Below are 25,823 nucleotides of genomic sequence, written 5' to 3'. Positions count from 1 at the left end.
AACAATTTTTTTATGCATTGCATATTTTCTGGCCTTGAAGTGTATTTTGCTGTGGCAAGGCCACTGAAATTTAATTTGGTTCCAGAAATTATCCATAAAGAGCAATACATTTCAAGTCCGCCTTTCAGAATTTGATGTCCCCACTGACTTCTCCTTAGCCCTCCTTCCCATTGCCGTAGGTGACACGTGTAGGAGTCGAACCCCCCCCCCCCGCGTCCCCTGAATACAAGTCAGAGTGTTAGCTGTTGAGCTAACGCATCAACCAGTCACTTAATAGTCACTTTTTCTTTCCTCAATGTCATTTCATTTCAAATATTAGGGTAAGTTTGTTTCGTTGTGTCTTACCGAAAAAGTATATATAACATATATATTTCTGGTGTAAAGTGCTTGATACGGTGATTACTGAGTGAAATATGAAGGTGACTTTTCTACTCGTTACATTCGATCCTCATGTGTCGTAGTTAGATACTAACTTGTTTCTTCCATTCAGTGTGCATAGTTCAGGGTGACATATAATTAAGAACTTCTCAGGCACAGGTTGCATCGCTTGGTGACATCAGAATACGGTTTACAGATCTTAATAATTCTCCATTCGATTGAATAATAAACACTAGAGTCCTTCAAAGTCCAGATGTATTTGCTGAGTTCTGTACTGTTTCTGAGTTTTTGTATTTCTAAATGAGCTTGTGTCGTTCCATTATCTTGTTTTCAACTGGTTTTCAGTGAGGCCTATGTATGTTTCTTGCTCGTTTTTATCAACTTACGGTACAGCGACAGCGACGATGTGAAAATACGAATTTGTAAAAAGACAAACTTTTTGCACTTACTTGCTTTGATTACGTTTAACTCGTCATTTATAGATGACGTATACAATAATGTGGCATTACGTATACGTCATGGTGATATCCATGAAATTCCACGTGATATGATATATATGTGTATCTATCTATCTATCTATCTATCTATCTTTCTATCTATCTATCTATCTATCTAATGTATGCGTTGTTCTTACGGTGTTCTCTTACATTACATCACACTATCACGTCACGTCACGTCACGTCATATCACATCACATCACATCACATCACACCACACCATATATCATACCATATCATATCCTATCCTCTCCTATCCTATCCTATCCTATCATATCATATCATATCATATCATATCATATCATATCATATCATATCATATCATATCATATCATATCATATCATATCATATCATATCATATCATATCATACATTTATTTCGTACTTTGGCCACCGGCCTATGGTACAAATCATTCAATGAAATGAAATCATACAATGACACAGAGGGTGGGTTAAAATGAATCACTATAACAGATGTCTTTCTCTACGTTTACTTGCATAGGAAATATATTTAGCTAGTTGTTTAACATTTGAGTTCTCTAACTGCATAAGGAGAACAAATTTTTGATAAGTACAGTTCGTATAAAAGTATGTGGATAGGTATATTTCACGCAAATCTTTATAAAGTGGGCAAACTAAGCAAAAATGATATTCATCCTCAACTTCCCCACTCTTACACAGGAGGCAAATTCTGCGTTGTCTAGGTATACCTAATTTACGATCGGATTCTACTCTGAGTTGGTGTCCTGAAGCTCTAAATCTACACAAAGCAAATCTCAAGGTACTGTCTTCAATATTTGAAAGATAAAACTCACACTTAAAATTGATCTTGAAATCACGATATTTATCCAGTTTAGAAAAATCCAACAAGCCAGAACTCCATGACTGGATATAAATATCGCGAGATCTCTGTTTTAAGGCCTCAATAAAACCACCTTCATCTTCAACACCTTGATTTAGCCAAGCAAAACCAAATCCATACGAGAAAAGTAGTTTCATTACCGATAACGCCCAGCATGTATTATTGTTCTCGGCCTCTTTGAATTGATATTTATAACACTGATAAACAAAACGGTTTTCTTTCATTTTCAAAATTTTTAGCCAGTATTTTATAACACGGACGAATCTTTGACAAAAAAGCGGTGTTCTGCCAAGTTCACCATAAATGACTGGGTTTGGTGTGGTTTTTGATAGGCCTAGTACGTATTTACAAAATTTACGATGCACACTTTCTACATTCTCAGCATCATAAAATCCCCAAATTTCACTCCCATACATCAATATTGGTAATATCTCACAATCAAAAATCCTCATGTAAATTGACACTTCGACAGATTTGTATTTATACAATATCTTTTTCAGAGCAAAGATTGCTTTACACGCATGTTCAGCTATTGTCTTTTGTGCCATATTCCAAAGTCCATTAAAAGAAAATGTTAATCCAAGGTAGCAAAATTGTGATACAACTGATAGCCTCTCCCCATTGTAAAACCATTTTTCATACCTTCTCAAAACACCAGCATTCCTAAAGACCATTACCTTAGTTTTGTTAATATTAACCTTTAGTTTCCATTTCGAAGAAAATGTTGATAAATCATTCAAAAGTCTTTGTAAGCCAATAGCGTTGTAACTAAACAAAATCAAATCATCAGCGAAAAGAAGATAAAACAGTCTCAGTACACCAATGTAAATTCCAGCAAATCTTTGTTCCAAATGTTGTCCTAAATCATCATATCAATATATCATATTTCATATCATATCATATCACATCTTATATCATATCATATTACCATGATGTATCGTACAACACCTAAAACATAACCATGGGTATAAGTCTCGGCAAACTCGATACGTATCGCTACAATCGATATACATATTTAAAGTTGTGTTTCCATTGCAATCGTTTTAGCAATTCTGATCACGGCAATGTTTTACTGTATGTTCTACTATGCAATACGTAACCTATACACGTACAAGGTACAAGAAGTCAGGGCAACTGTAGATGTTAATGTAGAAAAATATAGTGACTACCTTATGCATGTGAAATGTTTAGTTTTGAACTATTTCTTCAACAAGATCTGGTCGAGGTTGATTTCTGGCATCTAAATATGTCTAACTACCGTACGGATAGTGTGCGAAGACTGTTACCAACATGTTTTTGATTTAAATTGTAATTGAAAACAGGGGGAATTCCGTCACATGTATATAGTGCGGTCAGTTGTAATTCTTCCAAATCACAAAGGGGGAATTCCAGACAGCAACTAGACTAGACACTAATTACACGGCTGCACCATTCAAGACTCAACCACAGGTACTTCCAAGTTGGCTTATTCTTTCATTAGTCCACCATTGTTAACCCTTTCTCAAAATGTTTTTGTCTTTTGTAAATTTGAATAATTGGTCAGTGACGTTTGACAAGGAAAGGTTATTAAAGAATGGAGCTTCCTTTGTTTCACATGTAAGCCCTCAAGATCCCATATGTGTAAAGTTCCCACTTGAACTAAAGTAATTGAACAAACGTAACTTTCCCTATGTGTGAGTTAGTAGGGACTTTTGGATTTCTTCTATTAAAAGGATTGTTGGCATGCAATAACTGTCGAAGAGATGGTATCTGACACGATTAACAATAGTTACTCGGTCAGTGAACTTCGGATATTTTGTTTTCATTGCAAATAATCAATTCCCACGCCGTGTAGCTCAAGTACATGACCATCTTCGTTTAGTGGTGTCATTTTGGGTTTATGCATAGTTTTGAAAGCTTAGAGCTGCTTGCTTTATGGTATCGCATATATATCGTTACTTTAACCAGGTTTAAACTGAATGCCTTCCGTAAGAGCAAAATCTTTAGATTCTCATTCCTACACACAATAATTCTTGGAATGCAAAATTCGTAGCTATAATTGTCATGCATGATATACCCCTATGGTTTTGGCAAACTATAAAAAAAATACTAACATGTGCCAAAAGTCACTGTTATTATCTCCCCAATTACTGACAACCTCTAGCAGATTGTCAACGAATCCTATCGTTTAAGAATGTACACTTCTAATTAGTCCCCGCCTGACGAAGTCGGGGGGGGGGGGGGCTTATAGCTTGGGTTCCGTGAGTCCGTATGTCCGTGCGTCCAGAGCCATTTCTCGGAAATGACTGGATCCATTTCTCTCAAACTTGGTAAAAGGACAACACACTATGGCATACGTATGCACGTCAATTTATTTTGTAATACGGTCTAACATGGCCACCAAACGGCCATTTTTTCCTTCCGTAAGGGAATAGATACTTTAGGGGGAGAAAAGTATGCGTGTCTGCGTGTCTGTGTCTGTGTCATCGTTTTGTCCCAAACGGCTGGCTCAATTCAAACGAAATTCGGCACATGTGTTCCGTAGGGTAATGGCAAGAACTGATTAGTTTTAGTAAACATCCCATGAATATTAATGAGCAATTTACGTAATTAATGGTTTTTGGTAATTAGGCTATATCTCAAGAATGCACGCTTCAAATTCTTATAACTTGGTACATACATTTGCGATACCAAAATATGTCCTGAAAATATTATCGATTTACCTTTTAGTTTTAATAAGTTATTGGCATATTTTCGGTCTAATTAGACACCATGGCCACACAAAAGAAAGTCGTAGGAATTAAAATCAATCAATCAATCAATCAATAAATCAATCAATCAATCAATCAATCAATAAATCAATCAATCAATCAATCAATCAATCAATCAATCAATCAATCAATCAATCAACCAACCAACCAATCAACCAATCAATCGATCAATCGATCGATCGATCGATCAGTCAATTACATGCTCGCTGCTCCCTGTGCTATCACCTGAGTTTGGGCATATTTGATGAGTGCGATCTTAATACTTTCAAAGTACTTGTAGTTGTTAGTGATGCAACTAAATTAGGAATCAATTACCCTTAATGATATCCTCACAGTGGTAAGTTGCAAAAGACAGCCAAACTCATACATAAAACCACCGTGATAAAACAAAATAGAATGGCACCCTGCTTTTAAGATTGTCTCAACGCATACATTGTATGATGACCCTTTTTATGTAACACGTACGCGATGCTTTCAAAAGCCGCTTTTGCTTTTGTTAACCATGCTACTATTTGACAAAGTACTTTAGCCGGTAATTATACAGCATGGGACTTTCACCGGTAGCTGAACTCTTGGAACTTGAAAGGTTTATTTAGCGACCTATGCAATGCTATAGAATCGTCATAAACAGACAATTGCATGCAGTAGAACCATGCAATCATCACTTTAAAAGCACTATTGGTAGTAGTAATACAGTGTGTCTTGTATGGGGAGGAATGATTACCTCCAATGGTTTAAAGGTCCAGTTCGCAATCGGTAGAACGTGGGTTTGAAAAACTGTCGTGTGGCAGGCCGAAAATGTTGGTCCAGAGTAATAGAATGCTATCCTTATGGCTCTACTACTAAGATAGCACCAATATGAAAGCCTAGAATTGTACCATGGCCCTCCGAGGCCCAGTTCGGATTACAATTCAAAATTTAGGTGTGGCAAGCATTTCTCTGGCAGAGCTAAAAAAAAGAGTCTTGTGATGCCACCGATAAGATAACATATGACTCTAGAGAGCTTGCGATTATACAGTATAAAGAATAACCTACACCCTAGCCTTGTAGTTGATATGATATGACCTACCTGTCAGTAGCCCAAAACAACGACAAGGCTTGAGTCTAGATAATATGTCCATACTGAAGTAAAGGCAGATGCCACTATAATGTATGGTTGCGACATGACTCTATTGGCAAAATGTTTTCTAGCTATTAATGATCTATGTTCCCTAACAAGTTTTAAAATCTAGGAGGGCGGGTGTTTTTCCTCATTGGAGACAAGTGTTATATTGTAATTTCGTAAAATTTCTAACTGTGGTGATATGTCTCACTTCAAAGAGTCTGCCGAAGTGCTTGGTCACTATCAAGATGCAAATTAGCACCACTGAGGTGTTGTCCCAAGGGACTGGTTATACATGTTTGTAGAATCACTCTCGTTACTTTATTTCTTTTTCAGATTGGTCCGATATGAATGCGGACCTCAGTTGTATGATTCAATTAGGTCTCATGGTGATTCAATTGTACATTCACATAATTTATGGGTTAATATAGTTGTATGTCTATATATTTGTTTATTACGAGCAGAATGAGAATTAAGTATGTATAGGACCCTGGATTCGGCTCCAGGGGTCGACACCTGCCTATTGTTTGGAAATGGGCGTTATACGTGAGACTCCAACTTCTACCCTCAGATTCAAATTTGAGACTCGGACGAAAAGTACATTCTTAATTTTTAACCCAAATTAAAATGCATGCAAATGTTATTTGATCACGTGTGGAATTGGTGAGATTTTAGAGGCAGAAACCTTTCGGCAAATACTCGATAATAAACGTTTTGGTTTTAAACTCATAGTTAACATAAAATACTCATTAATGTCTAATGTGTCTTGAACAGAAACTTTAAACTTTTCTGTTACTTTGTTCAACAAAACTCAAAACCATTCTTAGCTCAAATCAAGTAAACCAGATTTAAACTACATGTCTCTCGTAATGCATTTTTGTGGTTGACTCCATTCTGCTAGGATGTTTATTTCCATCCAAAAAATTCTCTACTCTTTCAGTACTATGTACATATTGTAGATGCATATATATTATTCTTTCTGATCTCGCAAGTTACGAGGCCTGTCCAGTATTTTGTTATAACGTCTTTCAGTAGTAAAAGGTCTTTGTATTTTGCGTTATGCGATGAAAACTCGGCTGTTAACAACAACTTCCATTAGGGCAAAAGAGTTGTTCTCAAAATTCCGCCCAGTGTAGGATAGGCTGTAAATAGAAATGGGATTATGCAAATGCTACAAATAACAATATGAATGCTGTCAATGAATCGGTTACTCTTACATTAGCGACTACGCAAGGGGATCTAATACAGCCGCCCAGAGTATTGAATAGAGTTATTGTTTTGCAAATTACCGCACACAAACAGTCACTAATAACCACAGTCCCTCTATCGCATCACCGATGTCGAGGGTCAGTGACCAAATAAATATTAACAGAGTATTATATAAAAGTCCGGCAGATTGATAGTTACACTTTCTGTATCAGTCACAGGACTAAGTATGTGATGAAATTATCGCATTGAATTATACCTACAAGTAAGATTTGTTTCGCTATGTTTAAGGCACGTATTACTGCTCAGATTGCCGTTTTCTGAAGAAAATATCGTATGAATCCTGCTGCTACAAATGTATCAATCTCTATACTACTAGTAGAAAGAACACTACTAGTAGAAAGCGGGTGTTTTTCCACACAGGTAGGAATGTATAGTCAAAGGTTATTATATTTAGCCTGTAGCCAAGGAAAACAACAATCTAAGAAATATTGCACGCCCCTATGCAAAGTTGTTGTAAAGGCTATGACGACTGGTGAATTTAGCAATAAAATTATGTAAATCCACTCATACATATTTATTAGAACACACTAGAGTCAGAACTAGGGCATACCGTACATAAGCTGACATTTTGCTGGGAGTCCGATACGCCCTCTATGACGGCTTCCTGAGTAACACACATACAGAAATTGTGGCATTGGTATAATATAGGGCCGTCTTCTGTAAAGATATGAGTATTTTAGATGCCTGACTAAACGTTATGAATGTAAATTCTGCCCCCCCCCCCCCAACACGCATCAATGAAACCGAGGAACATATTGAAACATTTTGCATATGAACATATTTTGAACAAGGCTGTTTCTACAGGTTGTTTTCAGTCATCTTTATCAGAAGTAGTCAGCCCTACCCCCGGCCCCTGGGTAGCCAATGAACTAGTGATGACCGAAGTTAAGCATGCACATGTCACATGAAATTGTATCAAAAGTGTTCAAAACTTTAGACTTTTGACCCCGGTTTCTTGCTAAAATGTAGCCTTTTGACCCCTACTTTTTGAATTTTTGTAGTGTTTGTGGTTGGAATTTTTGTCCACCAGGATACATATGTACCCATTACCCACCCAAGTACTCCCCTAGGGGTGCGACACTCCGAATTAACTCGAAGCCCGAGCTTCGTGTTAACACGGAGCATCGCACTAACATATCAACGAAAGGTTAAGCCTATGTGATCGATGAGGGCGCGCAGTACCGGGATATTCGAGTACAATTGCAGTAGATATCTGTACAATCATACAAAACAACCCACGTTTTAGCTATTTATGCGAAGCTTCAAGACTGTGAGAGAGTCTAAAGTAAGCAAGAACAAAAAAAAAAACAAGTAGGAGAAATGTAGACATGATTATACCAACAGTCTCGAGTTGAAGAATAATCTCTTGAAAGTGAGAAAAGATAGTCAGTGAATAAACTATTAGTATGTGTCAAAAACATACATCATGTTCAATAGTTTTCTCTACAATCATCAGACAGTCATCATTCAGTCCGAATTTCACGCTGAAGGTTTGAATGTGGACACGAAAAGTATGCGCCAAGTTCGCCAAGACGAACAGACAAAAGGGCTATACGTTCAACAGACAGGTTGCCCGCGGACTTCCTATTTTAGCAAGACGTTTTGTTCTTCAACGAGCACTTCATTTATCCAAGCCATTTCCATATAATAATACATTCTTGTCCTAAACATGTTGCAATGGTACATTGTACGAATCGTCCTGTGCCATAACTACACATTGAAACTGCACGAAATGCGACGATTTGCCTATGTGAGTGTCTGCCATATTGTTTCGTTTTTTACGTGCAACCTTTTGAAAGGTCTGTATATGTCCTGTAAGCCCTGGCAAAAACCTGTTTTGCTCTTGAACGCACCCAGTCCGTACAAGAACGAATATGAAATCGGTGTGACAAATGTGATTCCTAGAATAGGAGACATTAACTGCGTGGCGATTTTGAAAAAAAACAACAAAAAACCCACATAACTGTTGGCGATTTGCTGAAAAAAATTACATGACGACAACTAAAAATTGCGCGCGGATCCGAATGTGAATCCAACATTTTGTTGATACCTGACCTGACGTGCGTTTTCTACAGATGCCAACAAATACCCAATTTTAATCATTTCAGATACACCCATTGCCATTTCAATAGCCTTTTCCAAACAAAAACGTACCCCTAAAATATCCTAAAGTAAAACATAAAAATTAATTAAGTTTTACAAGTTGCAGGTCACAGTTTTCAAGTCGCAGGTCGCAGTTTTCAAGTCGCAGGTCGCAGTTTGCAAGTCGCAGTTCGCAGTTTGCAAGTCGCAGGTCGTAGTACTGGAATTCTTAAGTCGCAGATTGCTGTACTCACCGCGGTCTTCCAAACTAACGCTACCCAGAAAGAAATTACTACGACCTCTGGCCCCTAATCCAAAATGGTTAATTCCAATAACCTCTATGACACCGTACCACTAGCGTTTTCATCACCTGATATATTGTACTCCACTGACCCGTAGGAAAGTTATGTACGTGTCCCCAGGTACCAGGTACCGAAAATACTGGACAGTATCATACGAATACATTCTGATATACATACCGTAGATTACAAAGATCTCTACAAACATGAAGACCCTGCTTATGCTAAGTTTTCTCGTGTATACGTCCGCTTACATATGCTGTCCGCCGAAACAGTACGAGGGAAGTATAACCGAGTACGGAGGCTTTTATGCTCCCCAAAGCAAGACTGCAGGTTTGCTCACTATATCTGCAAATATCCATTACGACTATACCAACCAGAAAATGCTCTTCAATGAAACAGTGACTGTTCTAGGTAAAGATACGGTAGTGGCGGTTTTACAGGATTACACACAGGTAATAGACTCACGACTACTCTCAGTTCCCCTGGCTTCACTGAATGCTATACCAGGGTTTGGTCACAGACTGATCATTGCTGATCGACACAGCATAGTCACAGCTGGGAGTATCACCCGTGGGTGATATGGTCACAGTGACTGTTTATTATCAGTTACAGTACATCATAAATGTGACATCTGTTGAACTCATAGCTGCTGCAGTTAGGCAGTACTTTGTTCAAGGATGCATGATAAAGGATAATAATTCAGCAAAGCCAGAGGACTGAGAGTGAGTCCACATGTATCACACAGTATATTTTCTATTTCACCGCAAAGTGTTACAGACACCCACCGTGACTATGTGGTGCATCATTCCATTGAAGAACCACAGACAAAATAAACATTGAAGAATATATGGCTTCTTTGTCTTTTATAGAATATTTGGCATTACTAAGTTTTGTTGAAGGGGAACAGAGGTGAGGCTGATTTCACACTAACTTCTTTAGTTGATGTCAAGTAAGTCACAAAAAGTCATTTTCACCTCCTGACACAAAGGTGACATATCATGTGGGACATATGCACATCAATTTCTTTTTTGATATATGCAAATTTGACCGATGGCAGCCCTATTTGTAGTTAAAAATCAATATTTACTCAAAAATTGTAATACACAGACACTCCATTTGAGTGTCTACCCCATATTATCTAATGCGAGCTATCTTTTGAGACCTTGACCTTCAGGGTCAATTATCAAAATCAAGCCAGTTCCTGTCTATCACAGACACATTGTAGTGTTTACATATTGCCAATTACTTTTAAATCAGACAAGTATAAACAACCATTGTTTTTGGTGTTCATTTGATTTTTACTGAATGGCAGCCATATTTGTAGTAAACAATCACTATATTTAATACTGCATAACTAAACAACTCCAATCATAAACTCTATTCATAGACCTTGAAAATTAAGTTATTACTTACATATTGCAGACACCTTGTAGTAATTCTGTGTGGCTAATGTCTTTAAATAGTGTCTATAGACAATGCAGACCCAGATAAATATACACAATCATTACTTTTGGTTCTCGTATCGCTTTTTACTCAATGACATGTATTTGTAAGTGACTTTTGGTCAACTAAAGCAGCTTGGACAATATCACCAATGCCTTTGTTACCCTTTAATGTCATCACACAACTTACATTACGTACAAGTGCATGGTGGGGACAAAACAAATAATGTCATCACACGACTTACATTACGTACAAGTGCATGGTGGGGACAGAACAAATAATGTCATCACACAACTTACATTACGTACAAGTGCATGGTGGGAACAGAACAAATAATGTCATCACACAACTTACATTACGTACAAGTGCATGGTGGGAACAGAACAAATGATGCACCCATTATATGTGAAACTATTTATTCTTGATGTGCCACATCAGCTTGACAGGTACAATATTGACCATGGCAATGATCTAGGTTTATAGTTTCAATTTGGGTAACTCAATTTGTTTGTGGTTTTGTTTTGATTTTTGTCATTACTTAACAATATACAAATCATGTACAGCTAGACTAGATGTCCTTCAGGTATCCTGTATTTATTTGTAACCAGATATAGATACTGTGCATTCGATATAAATTTACTGTGTGTTTAATTTCAGAAAGTTCAGTATTTTATCATGAATGGTGTATGCACAAAAATGGCGTTGCCAGGAACTGTTGATGACAATTGCATTCCAGGTAATGTATTTAACTATGGATTGGTAATGATATATTTTGAAGTGTATGAGTATTAATAAAGTGTTGGTTGGTTGGTTGGGTGATTGTTGGTGTTTTGGTTGGTTGGTTGGTTGGTTGGTTGGTTGGTTGATTGATTGATTGATTGATTGATTGATTGGTTGGTTGGTTGGTTGGTTGGTTTGATGTTTGGATGGATAGTTGATTGGATGGTTGGTTGGTTGATTGGGTTGGTAGGTTAGTTGCAATTGGTTGGTTGATTGAATGATTGGTTGGATGGTTGGTTGGTCGGTTGGTTGGTTGGTTCGGTGGTTGGATGGATATTAGGTTGATTGGATGGTTGGTTGGTTGGTTGTTTGGTTGGTTGGTTGTTAGTTAGATGGTTGGTTGGTTGGTTGGTTGGCTGACTTGTTGGCTGACTGGCAGTCTGATTGTTAGTTGGTGGATGTCAAGATGTCACCCATAATGCTATATTTGTTTGTGCATTTAAACCCACCAAAAACCAGAATAACAAGTAAACATTAAATGTATTTGCTTAATTGTAAAGAGAACACTTTACTCTCACCTATGCATTTCTAGTGGAATATAGGTGTGTGTGCCCCAGTGCAACAACTTTTCTTCTTCCAGTAGTGTGAATACCAAAGTTGAATAACATGAACAGCAAGGATTTGTACTATTATGTGGGTATAATAGCAGCAAACTAGTAGCACATAGTCAAATACTCTTTCTCATAACATATAGAAAAACAATCATTATTATTTCAGATGATGCCATTTTCATCGGCACATTCGATTATGGCATGGGTAAATTGAAAGCAAGTACGTACAGGTACAACCAGACACAATTTGGCACAGAAATGGATTTATATACAGTTGTGACCACTGAAGATTGTGTTTCTGTATTATTCCATGCAGTCTCTCAAGACGCTCAATGTAAGTTTATTATGAGATCATTTCAGTTTTTAGCACAACTGAACTGGTAGTTAGTGCTACAGGCATGGCAAAGTGTCTGTCTGTCTGTTTGTCTGTCTGTCTGTCTGTCTGTCTGTCTGTCTGTCTGTCTGTCTGTCTGTCTGTCTGTCTGTCTGTCTGTGTTATTTTGTTCCTGATATTGAAGTAATTTACCATCTACTAAGGAAATTAAAAGAGAGCATGCAATATAACGTTTTAACTCTCTGATTTGTTTCATTAAATGTAGCAACATCTGTGGTCAGTGGTACTTTCTGTAACATCACCCCTGGAATCAAGGATCCAAAGGTCTTCGATGTTCCAGCAAGTTGCCTCCACAGGACAGTGGATTTCCCATTGACAGTAGAGTTGGTAGGTATATAATAACACAGATTATTTGGGCCAGTGATTACTTGCAGCGGTACATGTGGATGCTGCTGGTATTTGCACATTCATTACTGAGCAAAAGCAAAAGCAGTATTTCTTACCGATAAGCAAATGAGCGCAGGGTCGTTCCATGTACTCGAGAACTAAATTTGCTGTCATCATTAGAAACATATATACTAATAACAGAACCCCATGAATACCAGTGTAGCCAGATACACTAAATTGTATACCGACGAAACTTATCCCTGGCAAATTAATTACCCACCGACCCACTGAGCTTTTTACAGCGTAACAAGTTTTTGAAATTATTCTTTTTCTCCTTATAATAACAGTAATCTTCCTTTATACCGGTATTTCGAAACCTTCTTAGAGTTCTCAGACGATTGTTTATGACTTTGCCAGTCTACATTCTGCGTCAAACCATGTCTTTTTCCGTTACGTTTTTCTTTAGTTTTATTCTTATTTTCTTTGAACATATTTTTCGCTGCGTTTTTCAAGATGTGTATAATTTCTTTTACAGCTTCGTTTGGGTTAGAATCGTTCGACGTTAAATTTTGCAATACTAGTAGTTCTAACATACCAACGAAAAGTCTTGAACGGTACTGTGTGCCTTTTCTGATAAAGTCAACTGTCACTGGTACGGTATGCGTTTTCTTGATAAAGTCACTGTAAGAGAACAACTTGTAGAGAAATGATCGGACTCGTCCCTTGTTGGTACAACGAAAGATTGGACATTAGAAAATATTTCTTTCGAGACTTACACTATGACGTAATCAACAACAGTTCGTCCTTCATTTGAAATGCACATAAACTCTCCTTTACCAATGTTTTCCTTTCCATTTAACATATACTGTAACAATGAAAGATGTTTACAAAAGTGAAATTACAAAATTATTTATCCCTTCGTCAAGTGAACTACGTGGAATTGTAAAATCATTCGACTCGTAATTTGTCCTCAACCCATACCTTGAATCATCGTATTCAACAACTTGATGAATTTATACAGTTCTTGCATTCATGTCACCAGCTAGTATTATGCTAAAACCGTCATTATTTAAATGACTGAGAACTCTAGATTTTTTCCACCTCATCGTCACTACGATTGGCATACCAGGGGTATGATCTCTAACCTTCAACTGGAACATACTTACTAGTAATAACAATAAGAACATCTTTCATAAAATGGAACACATGTTTCTGTAAAAGAATAATGACCGTATTTTTCATACTAGTAGTTTTGCACTTACCAGCTTGTTGTTCACAAAGACTTCAACGCCACCACTAGCTCGTCCCTTTTTACTCAATTTTTTAATGGACTTTTGAAAAAAACACCATAATTATCAAAAACACTCACGTTGTAGTTTACCTTTGTCCATGTTTCTACTAAAGCAAAACTGTCAAACTCTGGAGAAAAGGAAATAAAATTGGTGTTTGATAATTCGAGTTCAAGCCCCTTACATTCCAAACCATTAAGTTAAACCTATATTCATTTCTCTGTTCAATATTATTGAGTTTGTATACTCTACTCAGGCCTTGGCCATTTCCTTATGTAGTTTTGCTGTTCAGTTCTATCACCACCTTCTCCGGATTGATTGCCACACGCAGTTTTGCGTCTTGAATCGTCCGCCATTCACACCACGAACTTATCATTATGCAAATATTGCCTTGGTTACGTCTTCCCTTTCTTTGAACTTCTTTCGAACAGCGAACAGTTCTTTCTTTTCCTAGGAACTCTTCTGGAGAACTCTTGTTCAATATATATGTTGGATCTAGCTAACTTCCTAGCTTTGCGCAGTACCTCTTTGTTATCCCTGTAACAGCTGAACATGGCCACGATTAGTGTACCCTTAAATTGTCAAAATATCTCTAATAATTTATCTCTAATGATATCTTGCACTTTTCCTTCTGTCTGTTCCCATGTTTTGCCTCTTTGTTCTTCCACTCCAGAGGAAATAAGATTGCATCATTTGGTTCTATTGACGAAGTCCGGCATGTCACGTCTTAGTTGTTGCATTTTTTCTTTCAGCACTTGGTCAGTTTCTTGGCCAGTGGTATCATTAATTTTATTTATTTTCTAAAGCGCCTTTTCTATTCATTAATATTCAAATTTCAGAGACGTGGATGACCCCTCAGGTCAATATAGACATACCTGGTTTTACTTATTACATAAATTCTCGTAAACAAAAACATGCCAGAGCAAAGAGAGAATCAGGAGGTTTGCTTGTATTAATCAGAGATTGTTTAGTAAAGTGTATCGATATTATTGAAAATGATGTTGAGGATATGATTTGGATGCGCTTAAAAGCTGGAAAATGTGGTTTAATCCAGGATGTATATATATGTGGGATTTATGTAGCACCGGAAAATTCAACTATATATCGAAATAGAGACCAGGACCAATTTGAATTATTGGAGCGTTTTGTTGCAAATTTTTATAATAAAGGTGATATTATTATTTGTGGAGATTTAAATGCACGTACAGGAGAATTGCCTGATTTTGTTGTATCAGATAGTGCAAATCACATACCTCTTCCGAGTTACTATGAAGTAGATGAAACAAGTGTACTTAGAAAGAATATGGACAAGAAAGTAAATAGATTTGGTGAACGACTTATAGAATTATGTTTACAGTCAAAGCTTAGAATCGCAAATGGTAGACTTGGGAATGACTTGGATGGAAATTTCACATGTTACCAGCCAAGGAGAGAAATAGAGGATACAAATTCTAACTTCAGAGGAATGAGTACAGTTGATTATGTTTTAGCATCTGAAACTATATTGCCAGAAATTTGTGAATTTACTACACATGATTTAACTATTCATTCTGACCATGTCCCATTGTCTTTCACTATTAGTGGTTCAAGTGAATATCGTATGTCTTTTCAGCATTGTAATGTAAATTCTGCACAAGTTAACTCCAATGTAGAACACCTGGCATTTTGCTGGAAAGAAGATAGCAGAGAGAGTTTTGTAAATGAGCTAAATCTGAATAAGTCTGCAACATTTATGCATGCATACCTAAACACTTCATATGACCCAGACGTACAGGGAGTAGAACTAGCTCTAGAAAGTCTCTTAACATTTCTGCAGGGCACTGCTAAAAATTGTCTGTCGAGCAAACTTAGGTTTGGAAAAAAGAGAAAAAAAGTCAATCAAAATCGTAAATCTTGGTTCGACAATGAATGTAAGTCTGCCAGAGATCGCTTTAAACATGTTTGCAAGAAATTCAGATCTCCAACTAGACTAAAAGAACAAGAATACCTGAATGCCAGGAATTCGTATCGGAAATTGAAAAGGAAGAAAAAATACATGGCAAAATTAAAGACCCTAGCTGATCTAGAAAATTCATGCACTACAAATAGAAATACTGATAAGTTTTGGGCAAAGTTGAAGCAAATGCAAGAGACAAGATCAGGGAAACCCAAACATATCTCGTCAAAAATAACAGGTGATCAATGGTTTGAATACTTTACAAATTTAGCACAACCACCAGTCAGTAATTGTTTCGATGAAAACTTTCATGCCGGAGTAAACAAAGAATTGTCTGATTTTCTTTCTCATGAACCACACAATAACGATTTGCTTGACAGACAGATTACAGATGTTGAGTTAGAAAAAGCATTAAGTGTGCTGAAAAACTCAAAACAGCCAGGCACTGATGCCATTTTAAATGAAATGTTAAAAGCATCAAATGCTGTATTAAGACAGTGCATTCTAAAGTTGTTTAACTTAATATTGGATTGCGGCCACTTTCCTGAAGATTGGGCCTTGGGGATTATTTGTCCGATTCACAAAAAAGGAAGTATTCACGAGCCAAATAATTATCGTGGCATTTCGCTGCTTAGCTGTTTGGGAAAGTTGTTTACCGTTATCTTAAATGAGAGAATTAAAGACTGGGATAGTGATGTAAATTTCTTGAAGGACAATCAGTCTGGTTTTAGAAAGTATCATTCTACTGTGGATAATATATTAATTTTGAAAACACTTATTGAGAAAATGAGAGTTGAGAAAAAGAAATTGTATGTTTGTTTTATTGACTTTCAAAAAGCCTTCGACTACGTTGATCGAGCAGGACTTTTCGTGAAACTGATAAAGTCGGGAATAAAAGGGAAATTTATGAAGGTGTTGATAAGCATGTATAACTCTGTTAAGTACACCGTTAAGTTACCAGGTGGTCTGTCAACAAGTTTTAAGTCAGATGTGGGTGTACAACAGGGTGGCATACTTAGCCCTATTTTGTTTGCGTTTTTCTTAAACGATGTCGAAGACTGTTTGAATAGGCCACCTTTCCAAGGTATTACTTTAGGTGATTATAATTTATCATGCCTGCTTTATGCAGATGATAGCATAATTGTTTCCACATCACGACAGGGTCTTGAATTATTGCTTTCAAGATTTGAAAACTATTGTAATAGTTGGCGTTTACTTGTAAATGTAGTCAAAACCCAGGTTGTTGTTTTTAACAGAGATTTGTTCTCAAATGAAAACGACCAGACAGACTTTGTCTTCAATGGTCAAGGTATAAAGACAGTAACGAGATATACATATTTAGGTATAGTTTTTACAGAGAACGGGTCTTTTAAAGCTGCTTTTAAACAGCTGGCCGATAAAGCGTCAAAAACTATTTTCTCGGTCCGAGCGGCACTGGGAAATGAATTATCACCTAAACTGTACATGAAGATTTTTGACACCAAAATACTTCCAATATTAAATTACGCAGCTGCTGTACTTGGTAATTTACATGTTAATTTGCTCGAAAATATCCAAATCAAATGGGCAAAGTTTATTCTTGGAGTTCCACAACACACAACAAATGCAGCTATTCTAGCAGAACTTGGAAGATACCCAGTAGAGCTTGGTCGACAATTAGATATCATACGTTTTTGGCACAGAACATCGAAGTTACCATTTGATAGACTTTCTCATAAAGCACTAAACGACGTAATAACCCTCGGCGAAAGTGGAAAATCAAAATGGGCAAGGTCTATCAAGGGAGTGATTTTCAATGCCTGTGACCAGGGAACATTGTGGAGTAATCCCTTGAGCATTTGCATTGGAAAATGTATAAGTGAAAGGGTACAATCTCTGAAAGGTGAATATTTTTGTGAATGGAAAAAACAAGTTTTTGATGATAACCGTAGAAATCCAACGCAACGAAATAAACTTAGGACGTATAGAACATTTAAACCCAACATTTATTTTGAACCATATCTTGTTATTTTGAAAAGTTTTCAACTCCGACATTTTTATACAAAGTTTAGATGCTCCTGTCATAAGTTAATGATCGAAATGGGTAGATATATAAATATACCAGTAGAAGACAGAATATGCTGTGTGTGTGACTCCAATGAAGTGGAGTCTGAAATTCATTTTTTGATAAGTTGCTCTAGGTACAGTCAACAAAGGCAGAGTTTCTTTCAAACGATATCCACTATTTACTCTGATTTTATGGATAAGGATGACGAGACTAAGTTCATCGTAATAATGTCAAGTATAGATAAAACTATTGTAGTGACGACTGCAAAATTTATAATAGATTGTTTCAGGATCAGGGACAGTATTTGATCTCCTTTTTGTTTGCATTGTAGTCTTTTATATAAATTATATATATTTCTCAGCTATTTTGTGATTTTGGCTCACGTGACCTCCTTTATTCGTTCTTATGTATTTATGTAACCCTCCTCCGGGGATAAACGGAGGTATGTTCCGTTATTGGAATAAAGAAAGACTATACTATACTATTAATATTCAAAAGCGCTGTACATACAATAGATTTAAAAGCATGGTAAAACAATCAAACAATTAGAGCTAAAAACAACAAACTGGTAACAATAATTATAAAAAGGCTAAAATAACAACTTAGTAAAAAACAGTTTTCCGACTTGCAAAGACGGAATGATCTCAAATCCATCAAACCCTCTGAAAATTGCATCATCAACATTACTGAAAATTGCATCATCAACATTACCCAAACTCTACTATTGTTCTACAACACCATAGGCACTAGTTTTATGTGAGTTTCCGATAACATAGGCTCAGAGAATGGGTTGGTAGGTCAGGATTTTATCTTATTTCATTTCATCGGTTTTATTTTTGCTTCTGTCGGTTATAATACCCCTTCTGTGATAGATTGATGAAATATCTACAAGGCTTCAGCGGGGAAAGAAAACAGACGTACATGAATGTCAAGAATTCCTTAACTTTTTGTTTTAAATGTCACAAAATGTATGTTTAGGGTCGGCGGCGGCTCAAACTAGGGTCTGTCTTGTTATCGGAAACACACATTTTATTTTTATTTTGCTTTTAATTATGGAACTTAAATATTTTCAATCTTTTAGTTTCGAGAATTTCCACAGAAATATAATACACATAGACTCTGTTGCAATACTTTATATATAACATTGCTATGTTTTAAATTTGCTATATACATAACATGAAATGTATAAATGTGTAGAATTATATATTTCTTTCGTATAATTAATGCTGACATACCGTAACTCTTTACTGGAGAGGTGACATGTTACATTCATCACTCTATTTCTCTGATCATAGGATAATGAAGTGACTGGAACAAGTGTGATGAAAGCTTTGATGAAGCAATTCCGTTGAACCAAGCACAGTATGATGGTGTTCTGCCTACGTCAAACTTAGCACACTCTAGTGTTTGTCAGCAGGGTGTTCAGTTTGTGTTGTCTTTTGCTTTGTGACTTTTTATACGTCATAGTAAGATTGCTTATAATAGTACAGGGATTCTTCTCAAAGAAGGTGGGTAAGTTATATTTTACAGAGAAGTAGTACTTAATATAGAAACTAGATACAAGACATACATACGTAAGTTGCAAAGTCCAACTTGAGATGGCTTTTTTATCTAAATAAACTAATTTAGTATCATATCATGTCGATTTTTACCATGAAGTGTGTATAAATCACTTTATAGAATTGTTATCATGATATGTATTTAGTTTCTCTGTGATCTTGATGCCAACATGTCAGACACGTGCGTGCGTTCCACCCTATCAACCGGCACATGCAGGGCCCTGATATGAGTAGGTGAATAAGAAGTCTACAAAAATGATGTCATAAAATCTTTTATTTAGATTTCCTCAGTGCCAGTTATGGATTATTAGTGGTGATTGTTTTATGTTTGATACAGTAACAAAGCACTTTATTTACTCGTCGTGTGAAACAAAGTAATCCTGACAAATGTTCAGATCTTAATTTAGCCCTTTAAGCTCATATGGTGTCACAATTTCAACCAGACATCTTGTTTGGTTATATCTTGGTCTAACATCACACAGTCAACCGGATATGTTAACCAGTATATCCAACATATAAAATATTATATGTAAATATCCCGTCACTGACAGTACTGAATACAGAATGAATATCATGTGTCCACGAAACATGCAAATTAGTTCTTTCGAGACTTTCAACTTAGGAAAAAACTTTAAGGAAATGCATGATGCCAGAGCAGGAAAAAATATGACTAATACAATTATGACAAATAAGCTTATAAGCATACTATTTGATTTGCTGGCATTTTAGTGATACGATTACAAAGGTTTACATATTCGATCCTATCGTTATGGAATTAAAAGTTGTTTTTTCTGTATTTTCTTATTCTTATTAATTAGTAAATACAATTGTTTATTTGAAACTGTCTATAGAAATATTATTTATCATTATTAATCACACTTTCACCCATATATTAAAAACATTCCAGTTAAATGTGACAACTGTACATTTAGTGTATTCATGCACATGCATTGTCATCAACAGTAAATCTCGTTTCAACTCGGTGCTTTTCCTTGAAAACAATATGCCAGAATAGCTAAATGTAAAAAAAACAAACCAACAACGCTTTGAAGAATGTAAAATTCTACAGCGTACATCACAACATCCATCGTGGAAGGCGCTTTATAATTATGCACTGTTATTATCATATACATTGAGTGTGTCTTCGCGATGGAGCTATTTCTCTGAGAAATACGAGGCATCGTCAACCACTGTCCACTCTACTGCACCACTACCTCACGTATGCTCTCTGTACAATTAAATGTTCGTGGCACCAGCACAAATATAATTATAGTCTGGCTTACAAGAAAAATACCGGGTGACTATGGACCGACATATATAATGCACTAAGCTTGCGTATGTATGTATGTATGTATGTATGTATGTATGTATGTATGTATGTATGTATGTATGTATGTATGTATGTATGTATGTATGTATGTATGTATGCATGTATGTATGTATGTATGTATGTATGTACGTACGTACGTAGGCACGCAACACTAAATCTCCATAAAATTACAAACTGTGTCCGTAATGCATGAAGGTTACAACTGGTCAATGTGGACGGCCTGAAGGTCAGTTGCAAATCTGTCCTTCAACCACTTGGTAGGTAGGTAGGGTAACCCATTCATCGTATGTTGATCAGCAGTACAACACAACTTATGTTTGACTTTTAGACTTTTTAACATTTTACTGATAGTACGTTTGGTCGACATTTTTGGTTGAATGTAATGATAGTGTACTTTGTCCAGCCTCTGAGTTCATGGGCTTAATGTCGTCGTACTATTGCTGGCATTCTGCTTTGCGGTGGTGTGGTCGAGGTGTCAAGGGTCACATCGTTTCAATCACATGATGTTGGGCATGTGACAAAAGTAGCTAGCCATTCGAAAACTGTCTCAACTTCGAAACAAGCCGCTCACGTCGTGGACCATAACTCACCATGAAATACCTGCTTCTTCTTTGCCTCGTCTCCTATTCTACGGCTTATGTTTGTTGTCCACCAAAGCAATGGGAAAGTTTGTTATTTCAAGCTGGAGGGTATTACTTGACTAGCGGACAACTTGGTATGATTGACATTGCATCGGCCGTACACTCCGATTTGAAATCACAGTTGGTCGCTGCGGAGCAAAGAGTGAGGCAAGGAGGAGTCACAGTTGATGTCAAAATAATTCAAGATTTTGGTGAGGTTAGCGAACATTTTAGTGCTTAATCGTCATGCATATCCCATGTAGTAGATTTGATACAATTCATATTGATAGGTACATGGTACGTAAATCACGAAACTATGTTGAGGGCGCTCTTTTGTCATCAGATCTAGTGAGAAGTATCACATGAAAATCATTTATTCTGAATGTTGACAATATTATTCTGTGTAACGTTTTAGTTTGATAACTATTTTTGTACATGTGTCGTTATTGTTGTTTTGTTGTTGTGTTGAACAGAGGGCCACATTTCTAAATGTGAGGGAAATGTGAAACTATTTAGATTATTTTCACAATGGATTAATTTGTAAATTATCATCGTAAATGATTCTAATTATCGCCATCAACACATGAAAATAAAATGGTAGTATGACTAGGGTATCATTGCGCCACTTCGAAGTTCCCTTACCAAGTTGTTTTGTTTACCTCGTTCTCTTGTGAGGATCCAATAAATTAGTGCACAAAATTGTGTCTTATTTTAGCACATACAATACGCTATTCAAGATGGACTATGCAGCAAGACAGCTTTACCTGGCGCCATGGAAGACACCGCCTGCATTCCAGGTAGAGAGAGAGAGAGAGAGAGAGAGAGAGAGAGAGAGAGAGAGAGAGAGAGAGAGAGAGAGAGAGAGAGAGAGAGAGAGAGAGAGAGAGAGAGAGGAGAGAGAGAGGGAGGGAGGGAGGGAGGGAGGGAGGGAGGGAGGGAGGGAGGGAGGAGGGAGGGGGAGGGGGGGAGGGAGGGAGGGAGGGAGGGAGGGAGGGAGGGAGGGAGGGAGGGAGGGGGAGAGAGAGAGGGAGAGAGAGAGAGAGAGAGAGAGAGAGAGAGAGAGAGAGAGAGAGAGAGAGAGAGAGAGAGAGAGAGAGAGAGCGAGCGAGCGAGCGAGCGAGCGAGCGAGCGAGAGAGAGAGAGAGAGAGAGAGAGAGAGAGAGAGAGAGAGAGAGAGAGAGAGAGAGAGAGAGAGAGAGAGAGAGAGAGAGATGAGCATATGGACAGATAGGGCTGGATGTAGACTGGGCACAGAAATATAGACAAGGAGAGGGGTAGATATATCATATATGTACATATAAACGGCGAGTCAGAAATAGAAAAGTGCCATGATGCACATATCATTCTTATCCTACATACATGTATACAGATATATACTCACAGGTACGGTACACACCTAAACAAGCACGTAACTAGAATCTAAGCTAGAATCTAAGTACGTCAATAAAAGAACATTCAATGTGCCAGGGATCCAGCGTCTACTGTCTTTCTATTAATATAATTAGCTCCCTACTATACATCGAGATACATGTAAAACTGTTTTACATTACACATTACACATTACACATTCAATATTCAATATTCAATATTCCCTTTTTGGTACTTTTTCGTAGATGATGCGGAAAATCTTGGAAATCTCAATTATGGACTAGACTCATTGGATGGTACGGTTTACCGAGTGAAGAGAGATTATCCTGAAGCCAATACAAGCGTGAGTGCCGACATCTCGATGACACCCAAGGAATGTATACCCATTGGTGAAAATATGGTTCAAAACACTCCTGACAGTAAGTCAGTCTTTCTACACTTCAGACATGAATCCTGGACATTGGGTCAAAACTTTTACGTCGCTCCATTTCCCTTATTTCACCTTAGATTAGGGAGCCTTCATCAGTGATTACAAGTGGGGGGGGGGGGGAATCAAGCACGGTCGGCATAATAAAATGTGACCCTCTCCCTAGTCCGTTGTGCTAAAAAGTGACCCTCCATCAATTTCCTTCTCTAAAAGATGACCCTCCCCTGTTCCAACATTTCAAAGATCAGAAAAAAATATTAACACCTCCGTGTTGCGTAGTTGTTAGAGCTCAAGATTAGTAGTAAGGAGGTAATCCTGGCTTCGAATCCCACTAGAGACTGGTATATTTTCTGTAGTAAGATTCCCATCACATTGATCGATTTAAAAATTTTTAAAGGAATTTGTTGTTTCCCACTATTACCACGAATTTGTGGTTGGATTAAATCAATGCCTGTGTTTGGATCTAATTCTGAAGGCCAGAAGTCCCAAAGACTAGATGGGTGCACAACTGACAACCAGGACCGAGGTCAATATCTCCACTCCCCCACATTATCCCCAATATCTTGCCAGGCTGTTCCTTTACTTACTGTGAGACCCGCTCCTCCCCTCACACCACAACTCCACAACTAACAGTTAATTCACTGTATTTCACTGATGTGTTATGATACTTTACAGTGGTGGGGTGGGGTGTGGTAGCAGTAGGATTTGGAACCGATGGCAGCGGTGGGAACATGCCAAAATCACGAAATAATGGAAAGTTAGATTAAAAAATGAGTAAATATAAAATGCGATCCTCCCCTTACATCTATTTTCTAAAATATGTCTCTTCCCCGAGGACCGATTTGTAACAAGTGACCCCCCCCCCCATTCCCCCGGCCCTCCCCTTGTAATTACTGAGGGCTCCCTTAAAGGGCCCAGGATGAGTTTATATGTGTTTATAGGCTTTAAACAATCTGATGACGTACTAATTTATGATACTCAAAAAGTGCCCAGGAAATTCCTACCATGCAATGAACTGTTCGAATCGTTGAATACCAGAAAACAATCGTAGACGATTATTAAGACATGCATCGACATTAACATGATACTGGAATGTAGTTTTATATAAGTAGTTTCACTTGAGTAAAAATCTTATAAACTCAGCTTGTGCCACTTTAAGCTTGCACAGCTAATTATATCATTCTTTAACATTTTTGTTGTTTCAGCCTAAAAACACTTGATTCCTGTTTTTGTTTTCAATTCTAGTCTTTGGCTCGTACTTACAAAGCTCATTACTCGATGTATTAGGAGAATGATATACTGTTTAAGGTTCTGAATGACCTAATTTCACTGTGAAGGGGATTATTTGTTGTTCATATTTGATAATTTGAGTTGTGCTGTGACTATGTTGTGGGATGTTACTCATATACATGTAGACCTCTTAACCCAAGAATTCACCAATCTGATAAATATAGTTTATCTATTGCTTTATATTGTTCTGTTATAGTTCACTTGATCGTGAACGTCATCTATGCCAATGTGACTCTTGGAATTAAGGATCCGTCAGTGTTTGATGTCCCGGAGATTTGTAAGCAAGACATCAACTCATCTCGTTCTCTAAAGGTACAATTTGTTCATGTTCATCCACAAAATGTGATGGTTTTTTTTTCTGATTGTCTTAGTTTTCATGAAATGCTAATAAGTCATGGACTTGTATATTGATCATTATTCTCTCCCTGCTTTCCCCCATTTAGGAACCGAACAACCCACGATCTCAGTTCCTGCCTTGGTTCCTTTCAAGTGGCCGACAGTGAACTTATTGTGTGATGAGTAATATGTTTAGATATCTAGAGAGAACGTGAGAATTACACTAAAATGCAAAAATTTATCCTTACAATAGACATAAACGAATATCTTTCGATCGCACTTTTTTTTAGGCTTACTCATTAACCCTGGGGTGAAGGACTAAATAAAAGAATATCTAAATACAATGTAATACATAAGTACAAATAAGTAAATTAACTAATTTATAACTGATTGATATAGCAGACACAACGATGTTGATCAATATAGCTAAAATAGCTATTTATAGCTAAAACCGATGTCAATTTCAACCACTGTAGTGGAGTATTTATTTCATCAATACCTCGGCAGACACTGCATAGCTCAACTGACAGAGATGTATGGTTCGCCAGTTACCTCTTGAAAATTGTGAAGTCTCACGAGAAATAATGGATGCGGAAACTGACCAACTTAAAAATACAAAATATAACTATTCTTCCAATCTGTAATGGCTGTACATCTGATAGGAAGAAATAAACAGCACAGAGACCATTTTGAAAACAATGGAAAACCTGAACTAGACACTCACACACACACACACACACACACACACACACACACACACACACACATACACACACACACACACACACACACACACACACACACATATTACAGCCTGTGATAGCTATATCAACGAACATGACGGATCGGGAGCTTAGAACGCCCTCTGGAGTATTTTTTCAATA

At 37.1% G+C, this 25,823-nt stretch overlaps 2 protein-coding genes across 2 annotated transcripts; both read left to right on the top strand.

Moving 5' to 3' along the window:
- The first annotated feature begins 9,329 nt into the window (after window positions 1-9,329).
- On the top strand, window positions 9,330-20,388 carry LOC144441065 (ependymin-related protein 1-like). Its single transcript, XM_078130586.1, has 5 exons — window positions 9,330-9,694; window positions 11,343-11,421; window positions 12,183-12,350; window positions 12,616-12,737; window positions 19,305-20,388. The coding sequence occupies exons 1-5, from the start codon at window positions 9,446-9,448 to the stop codon at window positions 19,359-19,361; spliced, it is 675 nt and encodes a 224-aa protein (XP_077986712.1). The 5' UTR covers window positions 9,330-9,445; the 3' UTR covers window positions 19,362-20,388.
- Window positions 20,389-21,419: 1,031 nt separating this feature from the next.
- Window positions 21,420-25,570, top strand: LOC144441418 (ependymin-related protein 1-like). The gene is made up of 5 exons (XM_078130989.1): window positions 21,420-21,735; window positions 22,234-22,315; window positions 23,132-23,305; window positions 24,800-24,915; window positions 25,047-25,570. Exons 1-5 carry the CDS (start codon window positions 21,490-21,492, stop codon window positions 25,104-25,106), a joined length of 678 nt encoding a protein of 225 aa, XP_077987115.1. The 5' UTR covers window positions 21,420-21,489; the 3' UTR covers window positions 25,107-25,570.
- The last annotated feature ends 253 nt before the right edge of the window (window positions 25,571-25,823 follow it).

This window comes from Glandiceps talaboti, chromosome 10 (assembly GCF_964340395.1).
Source record: "Glandiceps talaboti chromosome 10, keGlaTala1.1, whole genome shotgun sequence".
NCBI classification, from domain to species: Eukaryota; Metazoa; Hemichordata; class Enteropneusta; family Spengelidae; genus Glandiceps; species Glandiceps talaboti.
Note: the sequence above shows the minus strand (reverse complement) of the source record. Positions and strands in the feature narration are given on the sequence as shown.